Source organism: Gopherus flavomarginatus, chromosome 15 (assembly GCF_025201925.1).
Source record: "Gopherus flavomarginatus isolate rGopFla2 chromosome 15, rGopFla2.mat.asm, whole genome shotgun sequence".
In the NCBI taxonomy this organism is placed as follows: domain Eukaryota; kingdom Metazoa; phylum Chordata; order Testudines; family Testudinidae; genus Gopherus; species Gopherus flavomarginatus.
The window spans coordinates 26,923,936-26,937,026 of NC_066631.1; the positions used below are offsets into that span (position 1 = coordinate 26,923,936).

A 13,091-nucleotide genomic window follows, 5' to 3' on the forward strand; every position below is an offset into this window, starting at 1 on the left:
CAGCTGCTGTGAATGTGCCTTCGGTTGAGGGCGGTTAGCCATTAGCCGAGCTCCATAGTGGTGTATTGTGGGATGCCTGAGAAGCAGGCAGAAAGCACACACACAATATGTGTTGGCTCGCAAAAAAAGGAGGCAGGAGCCTTTCAAAAGCAATGTAATGTAACCAGCCCAATGTGAAAAGGAGCTCGCCTTTCGCTGCAAGGAGACGATCGGCCACCTCACACAATGTCTTTCAAGGAGATCAAGGCAGGGGAAAAAGCCAAGCACCCAGAAGATCATGGCAAAAAGCAGAGTTCAAGTGAGATTGGGTCTTTTTTCCCCCCCTTTCTGTCTCTTGTCTCACGGGGGTGGAGGGGTTGTCTAAGAATTCCCCCATTTTAGAGTCTTCCCGTGTGTGTATTTCCCCCCAGCTTTGATGTGTTTAATGAGAGATTCCTAAAATGGGATCTTTATTACGTTTTTTAAAAACTTTATGTTTTTCCCCCCCCAGGTTGGATCAACGGAATGGAGAACAGCACACAAGCCAGCACTTCTGTCGAGAAAAGAAATCACCACTGGAGAAGTTACAAATTGATTATTGACCCAGCTCTGAAAAAAGGGCAGCATAAACTCTATCGTTATGATGGGCAAAATTTTAGCATGCCTGTAAGTGTTTTGTTTTTTAAATAAATTATATACCCCCCCACAAACCCCTACCTCGCCCGCCCCAGCAGTCCTTCTGTAGGGGACGTGTGGTGGGGGAAAGGGATTTTTTAATGCTGTAATAATTCATGTTGTAACAAATGTTGGAGGGTGAGGGGAGGAAAAGGCACGAAAGTTACTGCCACCTGACACAATGTATTCAACTGTCAGGATCCCAAGAAGGAGCTAAAACCTGGAGCTTTATTTTTCTGTGTTTCCAATCTATTTCCCAGCAGTATTGCAATTTGACACTTGTGTATGTGTGCTTTTCTCTCCCCCCGAGACTTCCCCTGCTTCCTTGTGATATGTTCCCCTCCCCCGAAATTTCTAGCAATATTATTGATGTTTTTTGTGTGTTCTATCTCCCCCCCTCCCCCCGTAGAACTCGGGAATTGCTCCGGTGGATTGTGTCAGAGATCCCAGGATAGGAAGAATATGGACCAAAACCAAGGAGTTGGAGCTTTCTGTTCCCAAATTCAAGGTATCCCTCCTACCCTTTAGGTTTAGTTTGGATTCTTGTTATCTGTCAACTGAGCTTGAGTTTGAAATAATGTAATGGGCCATTTAAATGGCAGAGTCTTATTAATATTATCTGGCAAACTGTTTAACAATAATCCTATTCTGTAAAGAAATCAATACATCTGTCTGATGGGATCAGTTTACCTGTTTCGAGTTACAGCTCTGATGCTTGATATAGCTGCTGAAAATATGTTTTTAAGATGAAACAGTAACCTTTTCCATATGACTTTCTGAGAGTGTACAGGCTGGATTTCTCTTCAGACTGGTGTGACATTGTTTGTAGACAGTTACTTTCCCCAGAGTTCTAAGGAGACTAACTCTGTCTGTCTGTTCCAAATAATTTGATTTTCTGCTGTCAGTCTCCCTCCTGGTTTTTAATTATTTTATATTTAATTTTGTGTTTGTATAAATCTCCAGATTGATGAGTTTTACGTGGGGCCAGTGCCTCCCAAGCAGGTAACCTTTGCCAAGTTGAATGACAACATCCGCGAAAACTTTCTGACCGACATGTGCAAGAAATATGGTGAAGTGGAAGAAGTAGAAATTCTCTACAACCCCAAGAATAAGAAGCACTTGGGCATTGCCAAAGTGATCTTTGCCACGGTGAAGGGTGCCAGGGAAGCCGTCCAGCACCTGCACAACACATCAGTCATGGGCAACATCATCCACGTGGAACTGGATACAAAAGGTGGGAAGCAGGTTTTAGCTCCATGGTCTGGCTAGTTGAAACCCCTGCATTCCCTCTTAAAGTGAGATGCTTTTCCAAACTGGAGGGGCTTGATGATTAAAAATACTAATGAATGTTGCTCCTTCCCCCTCTGTCTGTCTCTCCTTTCCTCTGGGCCATTGGAAGTCACGTGGAGCTGAATGTGTTGTCTGTTGCTAGGAGACAGTCCTGTAATTTACAAAATGCTGCCATCCTGTCCATTTCATTCACTCACACTGACACCCGGTTTGGCAAACTCTGCCCTTTGCCATCGCCCTCATCCCTTTTTTCAAAATCTCTTTACAAATGCCTTGATCTAAACTGGTGACCGTTTTCAGAGGCTTAGAAATGCACTTTGAAATATGGTTGTAAAGTTTTTTCCTGTCTTAGAAACTACTATATTAAAAGGAAAAAAACCCCAAAACGCTGAACTGCAGCAGGATCCTATTTTTCTTAAATCCTGGCGTTTCACTGGTACTTAGCAACAAACCCAAGTCTGGCAGTAAAAAGTGTACAGCACTTGACACTGTATGAGAGTGAGCGTGTGTGTGTGTGTGTGTGTGTGTGTGTCTTCTCTCTCACTCTTAAAGGGACAGTAACAGTTTTAATCCTCAGCGTGACTGAGCCACAATGCTACTACTACAGGAATTAACAGTGCAGTAACTATTCAAGTACTGAAAATATTAAAATTCTGTTTATTATTGTTATTTTATGTGTGTTGTTTTTTCCCCAAGCATGCTAGTGAAGGACCTTTTTAAACATCTGGCTAAAAGCTAGTGCAGTGAAGTACGCAAAATGTTACAGGCATTTATTTGTAATTTTTATTATTATTATTATTTATTATCACTTGCATTGTAAGCATGATGATTTGAGTTTGAAGCACGTGTGTTAAACTGTTTTTCTTTAAGAAAGAGGAAGAGCCCATGAACACCTTTCTCTCAAAGAAAGAAAGTGCTGTGTTTGCTCAGTTAACCATACAAAGTATAAAAAAAAAAGTTTCAACAACCTTCAAGTGCAGTGTTTACATAACATTGGGTATGTAACACACGTTATGTGAGTATAATGGAATAATTTTTGACATTACTGCCTAAATATTAAAAGAACACGCAGAAAAGTTTTTTAAATCATTTGTCATTATAAATAAACCGTGACTGTGAAATGCATATGCTTTGATTTTGGGATTTAATATTTTTAGCACTAATTCATCTTAAATTGATATATACTCTGTTAATTTGAGGAAGATTAACATATACATTGAAACTGGAGCAAAAGCCACTCTCTGTTTTAATGATGGGAATTAAAGTGGATTCACAGGGGGTGAAAGTAGGTATTAAGAGACTTTTTGAGCAAGCTGATTGGAGAGTTTTCCTCTGTTTTTTGATGATTTTATATTTAACTTTTGTAATCCTAGAACAGGTGGTCGTTTAAGAGCTAGGAAAGTTAACTGCATGTTAAGAAGTTCGTGGTTTTGCATATTTTAATCACTTTGGTGAAAACATTAAGATGTTAATTTTAAATTGCACTTCCCTTTTTACGTATAACTCATAAACTCTCTCTATGCCTCTAATTTTAACTTTTTTAAAACTTGTGGCTACTTTGGTTCTTTTAAAAGATGCAATAATAGCAGCAATGCTTTGTGGTATGGCAAGATCAGTTAAAATATAATGCTAAAAATAGCAGTTGCAGCTTATGACATCTTTGGCTACGCAGTCTATAATTTTTATTTTACATATCCATTTATTCGCAATATTCAGCTTTTCAAGAAGGTCGTAAAATGTACTTTTATAAAAATTCAATATTGGATTCCAAATTTTAGTAAAATAAATAAATATAAAAAGGAGTGCAAGAAGCGTTTTATGTGTGTATTTAATGATCGTGTGGTCAGAGCACAGGATTAGGAACTTGGAATTCATGAGTTCAGTTCCCAGTTCTGAGATAGACTTCCTTTGTAGCTTAAGACAATTCAGTTAATTTATCTTCTTCCATTTCTCCATCTGTAGAATGGATATAAGAGTTAATTACCTCATTACCTCTATGAGGGTAATTCAAAGCTTGGTGAAAATGAAAATATAAATACTAAGTATTTATTGTTTTACCAAAGGAAAAGGGGAAGGAGGAAGCTAAGGTATATGTGCTATTTAAAAACACTAATTTTAAACTTGCTTCTAGTTTACAACATTGATGGCAAGTGCTATAATTTCATGTGAATTCAATATTTCAAATGCTCTGGGCCAGATCTCCAGCTGCAAATTGTGATAGCTGCATGGACTTTAACTGGGCGATGACAGTTTACACAAGCTGAAAATCTGGCCCAATATTTATATATGTGAAGCAATGTTGTAAAACCAAACATTATTGGAGACTGATAGACAGTATTTATTTAATGGGTGTTTTATTTGAATAATGCAGTACCAAGGTCTTAATCTGGAGCAGATTCTTTAGAGAAGTGCATTTGTAGATACTAGTTATGGACAATTATGTACGAGAATTGGGTGTTTGATCCTGCAGCACTTACTCATGTAGTCCTGTTAGGTGGGAGTGCTCACTCATATGAATACATACTATGTGTGGTTGAACTGCAGGTTCAGGTGTTGGGTTTGTGCATTTTTACTATATTTTACTTCTTTTTCAGTTATACATTACGTGTTTTTTTTTATTTGTAATTGAAAAGAAAAAGATAAAACCCCTGGGTAAGAAACATCTTTTGCTGTGTTGACTTAAACTGAATTTTCAATTTAAAAAAAATATTCTCACATTCTAAAAACAAAGAACCCACCCCTCCTGTAAGCAAAACTGAAAATATCTCAAAGGGTCTGATCCAGTTTCTTTTGAAATCAGTGACAAACTTACTGACTGCAAAATAAGCAAGTTCAGGCTCAAACTAAACAAACTTGTCTAATATTAAGAAACTGTGTCTTCACTAGAATTCAGCAACCTGAAAATAAGAATTTTAAACATAGATATCAGTATTGCATGAGGGTTAGCATTCTTTAGAACAGTGGTTTTCAACCTTTTTTTCTGGCGACCCAGTTGAAGAAAATTGTTGATGCCCCTGACCCAACAGAGCTGGGGAATGAGAGGGTTGGGGTGCAGGGTTGAGGGCTGTGGGGTGGAGCCAGGAATGAGGGCTCAGGGTGTGGGAGAGGACTGTGGGCTAGAGCAGGGGGTTGAGGTGCAGGAGGGGATCACGGCTGTCAGAACAGGTAGGAACTAGCCTGCCTTAACTGGGCAGCACCGCCAGCAGGACTTTTAACAGCCCTGGTTGGCGGTGCTGACCCAGTGCCTTACATTCCATGACCCAGTACTGGGTTGCAACCCGCAGTTTGCAAACCACTGCTTTAGAATGGTCATGCTAGGAAAACGCTACATATGCATCACATCAAAACACAGGTTAGCCAGTACCTTCTTGGAAAAGAAGTGGGAATTATTTTTTCCATTGTGTTCGATTGCATCTCATTTGTATTAATAACACCTCATATTCTATTGGAAAGGTTTATGTGGAAAAGGCTTCTAAACTGGATACAGGTATAGGCAGAATTGGTGTTGCATTTAGTGAGATGAAGCAGTTCTGAAACACGTAAACCATTTGATACTTCTGCAAAGAAAGAGATTACTGCTCTCCAGAAAGCATGACACAGAAACAGAGCAGCCAAATAGAATAAGAGGGAAAAAGACTACTTAGAAACCTCTCTCTCAAGGGAGCACATTAACAAAGACTACAGTATCCTTAATTATATACATCAAGTTTCAAGTGTAACTACTAATGCTGGATTCTGCCTTGGCTAATTTTTTTAATGCTTTCTGGTACCCTTTCCCATTCATCTCAAAGAGAGGTGGCCTGTTGTTAATGCATTTTTTCAGATGCTGTGGTTGAAGATGTGGTCGCTCCCATTATCAGAGAAGGGAGCGCCTTGCATCACTTGTCTGGCAGATTTTTAAGAAACGATGGCACTTACCTTAATATTGCCCTGGCCTCCTTTGGTGGAAAGATGTTGGCTGAAATGGGGGCTATTCAGAGGGCTAACTGGGTCTGGGGAAGGCTTAATAAAGAGACTTTCGATGTACGGTGTGTGGCTTTTTTAATAAACTTTCATTGTGGTTTGTGCAGGTGAAACCCGTATGCGGTTCTATGAACTGCTGGTTAATGGTCTTTACACTCCGCAGACCCTTCCTGTAGGCAATGAGCAGGATGTCTCGCCAACTGTGAATGAAACTCAGCAGGTACAGTTTGCTTGGGTGTATTTTAATAGTACATTTCTAAAAACTTACAAGCAGACAGTGGTTAATTCAGATAGATTCTCCTATAACAAGTGACGTGTGGTATTGTTTTATTCCATCCTGGGGTAGTTTTGTCCGTATATTGTAAAAATTACTTTAAAATTCATTATCTGTATTTAAATAAATACATTGAATTTAATAACTGGAACTTGCCAGAGCAAATTTAATTCTTTGTAAGTGTCATGCGCAAATTCTTGCTGTGCCTAAGTGAATATTGTGAGTGATCTATGTCCTGTTATAAATATACAGAACTAACTAACTGCATCCTAGTAACTTTGGTAATTTTTGTAATTAAGGATGCCGGGCCAAATCCATCCATCGGGTCCCCCTGTTGAAGTCAATGGAGTGACTTGCAAGGATAAACTTGTCCTCTTTTCCTTCGCTTTAAAGGTTATTTTAGGTTTTTGCTAGAAGAAGGGAAAGATGTGTGTTTTGAATTTTAAAGGTTAGGGTATCTTTTCTCCTTTTTTTCTCTTAAAAATATCAGGAATGTCCATCCTGGTTCCTCTGTAGTTTTTCAGGAGGTTGTCTCATGCATTTGACGGTTTTTTCCCCACACCTTTTAAAATGAGAAGTGGAGGTGTTGTGTCTTTAACGATGACATCAGTTCTCCAAAATGCTCATTGGAATCACTTTGTTAACAAAAACAGAGCCCAGAAGTTCTGAACTGGGGTGTCTGAAGTTGGGCTTTTAAACAGTAGTCTGTGTAAACAACTCTCTTGCAACTGACTGACAGGCAGTCGCCTGCTTCTTCACAGACCTCCATTTAAATTAGAGAGACTCTTTATGGGCCCACGTTCTGTGTGGAATCACTTGCTGGTTTGGAGCCATAGACTTCCAAATAAAAGTGGCCTGACTTTTCAGTGGTCTTGAGCACCCTGCCCTCCCGTGGATTTCTGTCCACTTTTATGTTGGAATCTGTTTATGGATTTAGGAGCCTGACTTGAGGCATCCAGGTTTGGAAGTTTTGGCTTTAATAGTTTTAAACATTGTAGCTGTAAATCTTTCCCCCCCCCCCTCTCAGTTGCTCACCTCTTTCTCTCTTTGATTCTTATAATAGCCTCATTTCACTAGTTCTCCAGATAGACAAGTCTTGAATACTGAATATGAACACCAAACTGGAGGAAAAAAAACCTATCTCCAAACTCCCTCAAAACAAAACCTTTCAGTTCATCTTTCTCCATCATAAAGAGGCCTCATTTTCTCCTCAGCAGGTCACCCTTAAATGTGGAAGAGTGGAGCTGAAAGAGGTTGTGATTTGACTAGATAGCCCAGTCCTACAGCGTGCTGAGCGTCTCCTGTTGGGCACCTTCCACTCTCAGTGACTTCAGAAGGAGTGGATGGTGCTCAGCACTTCACAGGGTTGTACTTATTGCCTCGTTACAGAGGATCCAAAATGAATGTGTTACACGTCTACTATTATGGGTTGGTTTTCAGTTATTAATGAGACCTCTAATTGCTTCATCATTTTTTGTTTACGTCAGTCACCACCATTATTGTTGATTAAAGGTCTTGCAATTTATTATACAATATTACCCTGAACTGAATTTTCGTGGGGTGACCCACAGAACAAGAATTCTGGTGATTCCTTCAGTTAATGTCTACCAGATTCTGCCAAGACACTGCTAATGTGCTGTAGTCATTCCAGTAGAGTAGCTTGAAATTTCTTGATTTGCCTCCTCTCCACCTGTTTCAGCCCTGAAGGTCAGCTGGTCTGCCTGCTCCCTCCTTAGAGCCCTCCCTCTGAGGGCCTGATCCAAAGCCTATTAAAGTCAATGGAAAAACTCCCATTGACTTCAGTGGGCTTTGGATCTAGCTCTTATGTTGCCTTTGGCTGGGAGTGCGTTCTTGGCTCTCACCTGCAGGCAGTCAAATACCCAGGGAGTTGATACATAAATTAATTATAGGAGGAGTAAATATGACCTAAGCTGCCTTTGTAACCTTTGGAGGAGGGGGTGGAGTGAGGAAGAGAAAGTTTAACTGCCAAATCTTTATGGTCTGTAACAGCCATACCATGCAAAAAATAACTCTGTCTGTAAGTGTGTTTGTGTCAGTGTATCAGACAGTTGGGTGCTGCACGAAACCTGACAGTGGTGATGATTCTCTGGAGCCACTGGCATGTGAATTTTAATTAAAAAAAAGTAGCAGATAACTTTTAAATAGGAACTTTAAAAATGATTAGTTCACTGCGGCCTCAGTAAAATCTTCTCTGTTTTTTGGTTGGTTGTTTCTGTTTTTTGTTGTTGCTGTGTTAGAGCTCAGGCCCTATCCTGCTGATGTGAAAGGGATTTGGACTGGGTAACTCTCTGCTACCTCTCTACATTACTGAACATTGATTTTGGCATGATGCTGACATGACTCATCATTGTTTGAGGGTTTTTTTTTCTTTCTTTCTATTTTGTTATTGGCTTCAAACTTTAATTGGGTTGTTTAGATAAACTCCTCAATGTGCCTTCGAAGTAAATTTCATTGAGATTGGTTATTTGGCTGTTCTGCAGGTTCACGTTTTTCAGTTTTTAGATTCCATGGTTGGAAACATTCTACCTGATCATGTGTCTTTGTGAAGTTTCTGTTTAATTTTTGTTTGTTTGCAGTTCAGACACAACCTCTTTACATATAGTAGATAGATTGACTCTTCCGCTAGAGCTTAACGTCTGGCAGGTGGGCAGATCGAGGGTCTGAGCCGACAATCAGACCAACACAAAGCCCCATTGACTTCCACAGGTTCAGTGCTTGCATACGGGTCTACTATGTGGATCTGATTGCAAGTGTGGGGCCAGTGTGTATATGTATATGGTCTGATATGTAAACTAGCTACTTGGGTCACTTCATACTTTGTAAATCAGTCTTAATATTTTGGTTTCAGTGGTGCTCTTTCATTCTCTTCTCTAGTTACATTCAAAAACTGTTGGCAGAATTTTGTATTTTATTTTCAGTATTCTTGATGTCTCATGTTCACCTGATTCTCTTGACCTTAACATTGCTGCCAAAGAATAAATAGTATTTGCCCATTTCCTTCACTTCCTCTCCTACACACTTTTTAAAAACCAAAATAACTGCCTACATGTTTTAATGGATAATTATTTGTGTATGACTTGGTTTTCAGAGCTGCAAGCACCCACTACTGCCATGGAAGTCAATGGGAAGTCTTGGTGCTCAGCTTCTCAGAAAATCAGACAAATAGTTTTTTTATGTGTGTGTGTGTCTATATCTATTATTTACTTTTATTTTGTTTTTTATAGTTGACTGATTCTGTAAAACGTCTGAAAGACAGTAACCTTTCTTCTGCGGGATCATCCATTACCCCAAACAGTAGCACCCCGTTTTCCCATGATACAGCCTATTCCAGCAGTCGGCAAGACACCCCAAATTCGTATAGCCAGTATACCCCACAGTCCCAAGGAACCCCGCTCACCCCACGACTGGGGACTCCGTTTTCCCAAGATTCAACCTATTCCAGTCGTCAAACGACACCAGCTTACCATTACGGACAGGACTCTGGGTATAAACCCAGGAGACATGAAACAAAATTTACAGATGCCTACAATAGACGACCAGGACATCACTATGTCCATAACTCGGCGGGTGTTTACAGAGGGTCAGAACATCAGTTTAGCACGTTCAAGTCTCATCAGCAAGAGCCAGTACAATATTCTCACACTCCTCCCTTGAGCCACTCTGGTTCTTCAAGTTATAAATCTGCCTTCTCTCCATACCAAGCACCAGCTGTATTTCCCCCATCTGACGAACAGCAGTATCCTCAAACTTCCAGAGACACTGAGTACCGGAGACCTGCACCACCTTCAGCTGAGATCTTAGTAGAAAGTAGTGCTGCTACTAATATTGATTTTGTTCCTGTGAAAGAAAAACAGGAGGAACTCCCATCCTTGCCACAGTCAAACTGTCTTACCGAACAAAGTACAGCATCCTTCTCTCAGACTCCAGAAAGGAGTGAGACACCTGGCACTCCAACCATGGAGTCTGAAATGCAGCATAACAGTTTAGACTCAAGGATTGAGATGCTCTTGAAAGAGCAGAGAACAAAGTTACCTTTTCTCAACGAACATGATTCGGACAATGAGATCCGAATGGAAGGTAGCCCTATCTCTTCCTCCTCTTCCCAGCTTTCTCCTATCCCATTGTATGGCTCTAACTCTCAGCCCAGTTATAGAGCTCAAACCCCATCCTCACGTCCCTCCAGCACTGGCTTGGAGGACATTAGTCCAACACCATTACCAGATTCTGATGACGACGAGCCAATCCCTGGGACAGCTCCTCTGAGTCAGAATTCAAGAGGAACATCAGAGGCCAGTATGACTCCTATTGATCAGCTGAGTAGGACATCCAAAGCTGAGACTTCTGAGACTAAAGAAATGCTGCCTGGTGACCAGACCCCAACATCAGAAAAAATGGATGAGGTAAGAGAGAGAATTTAGATAAGCTACCTGAATGTCTTATGTGACTAGAACAAGGTAGAGCATGTACTCTATTCAAAAAGTGGTCTTTAGAAACTGCTGTGTTTTTTTGAACCAGGGTGGTTTTAGCCAGGTTTGACTCAGGGAGTTGGTAATGGGGTAGATGTGATATGAACTGATGGTCTTAATCTGGCTCCTGGTTAACAGGCATCCCTGTTTCAAGAACAACCCCTGTAATTGGTAGTTTCATGTAGGAAGCTCTAGGATTGAATAGGCCATAAAAACTGAATTCCACCTTGGAGGTGCTCATTCCAACTTAGGGTTGAGGCTTATTGGTGAGACTGTGTGGAAATTTGCATTACCACTGCTCATGCAGTTACTGTCCTGTGGATCAACAGATTCTTGAGTCACCAGAGCTGTCAGTCCAATACCGCTTGCCAGCTCTGATGTCCCTTTTAAAAAATACATATACTTTGGTAGTTGTCAAATTTGTTTATTCCATCAGGTGTGAACAGGAAACAGTTTTTGGGTTCTAACATGCTCTTTCCTTAAGCAATTTAGACGGGAGGTAACTGACCTCCTGGGGATGTGTTCCATTGAGTCTTCCAACAATAGAGCACAGCCTGCTGCTTCTAATGGAGCATTTGGGGATGAAGGACATCAGGAGCTTAACTATATGGAATGCTGCCAGCAGACAGAGAGTGCATTGCAGTGGGTGTTTTATTTGGTATTTCAATTGAAACAAATGTGAGTAACATACTGTAATGTACTTTTGGGTCCCAGTATAACATGTCACTGACAGTCAAAATATATATCTTCACAAGTGCCTGACCCTTCTATTCAATACTTTTTATAACAGGATCTCAAGCAGATGAAATTATTATAATTTGAGTACAAGAAAAAACCACATTCAGGGAGACATCTAGTATTCTAGATTGGTTCTGTCTAATAAGTGAACACAGTGTAAAAGATAATTCGGTTTATTTATAAAACATTGCTGTAATTAAACTGGCAGAAAATACTTCCATGCTCTGGTAAACAGTTGCTGTGTTTCCACCTTAGAAGTGGCTGCATTTCAGCAGCAGGTGCAGCATTCCTGTGCATCTGTGGTTTGCAAAATGCTTTGGGATTGTTTGGATGAAAGGCACTACAATCAGATCACACATTTTAAAATGTTAAATAAGGCTAATAGGAACATTCTCCTCAGATCTATTTTTTATGCCTAAATGATGACTGATACTTACAAAACACACACAAAGTAAGTACATGTTCAAATATTTTTGAACTGGGATGGCAGTGCTGGTCCTGCTTTAGAAGCAGCTCAACCACTTGGTGTGCCCCCATTCTTTTTATAGGTTGATCCAGTCTCCACCCCTCTGGTAACATGACTGGACAGGAGAAAACTCTCTAATACATGTTTCCTTTGAGGCCCCAATCTTGGCTGGGAAGTGGGTTTTAAACCAGAAGACTGGTCCTGCAGGATTGAGAGAGGATATTTTTGAAAAACCCATGTTTTGTGACTAGCTTTTTCACAGATGGAAACTCTGCATGATCTGTTGGGCACTATGGACTTGAATCTGCTTTCTTCTAACAACGAGCATTTCAGCACATTTTAAAAATTGGACAAATGCCACTGTGATAATTTGGGGTCAGGGACTTTCTACAACTGCAATGTTAACATCCCTTATTGGCCTCAGAGGAGTTCCCAATATATTAACAGATTGTAACATGGGACAACAGTGTGCAGAAGTTGAAGCCTGTGATTAATCTTAGTCTTCCCTTAACGAGTTACCAGTGTCAGAAGTTTGTCTTCACGGTTCCGTTGCACAAAAAGGAATACATTCTAAAAGCCTATTTAAAAGTCAAAAACAGTGTTAACAGTATCTTGAAACCTATACTCCCTGCTGTTGTAGTCTTCTTACAAAGAGGCGTTCTATTTTTTTTCTTCTTAGAGCTGTTTGTTCAGAACTTCCTATTATTTACAAATCACCCTAAAACTATTCCAGTGCATTTAAAAAAATGTATGTGCCTTTCACTGCTCCTTTATGATGTGTGGGCTGGGTGCTTTTTTGCTTCTGTCTGCCCCCCAGTGACCGCCCCCCTCCCAGTTTTCCACAAACTAGGTCCTGGCTACCCTCCCTTTTGCTGAAGGATTCTTTGAAGGACTGGAGTTGAATAGCAACTCCACCAGAGGCTGAAATTTGAGCTGTAGCTTTCCAAACTTCAAGTGAGTCAGAAAGGAGTAGTGAGTCTTGGGCTGGGAAAGCTGCAGCTCAGGCATCAGCCTATTGTGATGTTACTGTTCAGCTCCAGTCCTTCAAAGAACCCTTCAGCAAACAGGGAAGCCAGGACCTAATATTTCTAATGTGTGAGGGGGAAGAGCAGAGCCAACATTAATATTTGGGTGGGGAGGGGCCCGTGATCGCCATCTTTGTGTCTTAAAGAAGCAATCAAGGGCAGATACTTGGAAGCTCTGTTTCCTGCATAATTCA

General features: G+C 40.5%; 1 protein-coding gene across 1 annotated transcript in view; it reads left to right on the forward strand.

The window, feature by feature from the left end:
* Positions 1-61: 61 nt before the first annotated feature.
* The window catches only part of SETD1B (SET domain containing 1B, histone lysine methyltransferase), a 69,030-nt gene continuing 56,000 nt past the window's right edge, over positions 62-13,091 (forward strand). Inside the window, exons 1-6 of the mRNA XM_050923907.1 lie at positions 62-298; positions 491-645; positions 1,064-1,162; positions 1,618-1,888; positions 6,015-6,127; positions 9,427-10,602. Of these exons, the coding sequence (XP_050779864.1) occupies positions 226-298; positions 491-645; positions 1,064-1,162; positions 1,618-1,888; positions 6,015-6,127; positions 9,427-10,602 (1,887 nt within the window). The 5' untranslated portion in view covers positions 62-225. The remainder of the gene's footprint in view (positions 299-490; positions 646-1,063; positions 1,163-1,617; positions 1,889-6,014; positions 6,128-9,426; positions 10,603-13,091) is intronic.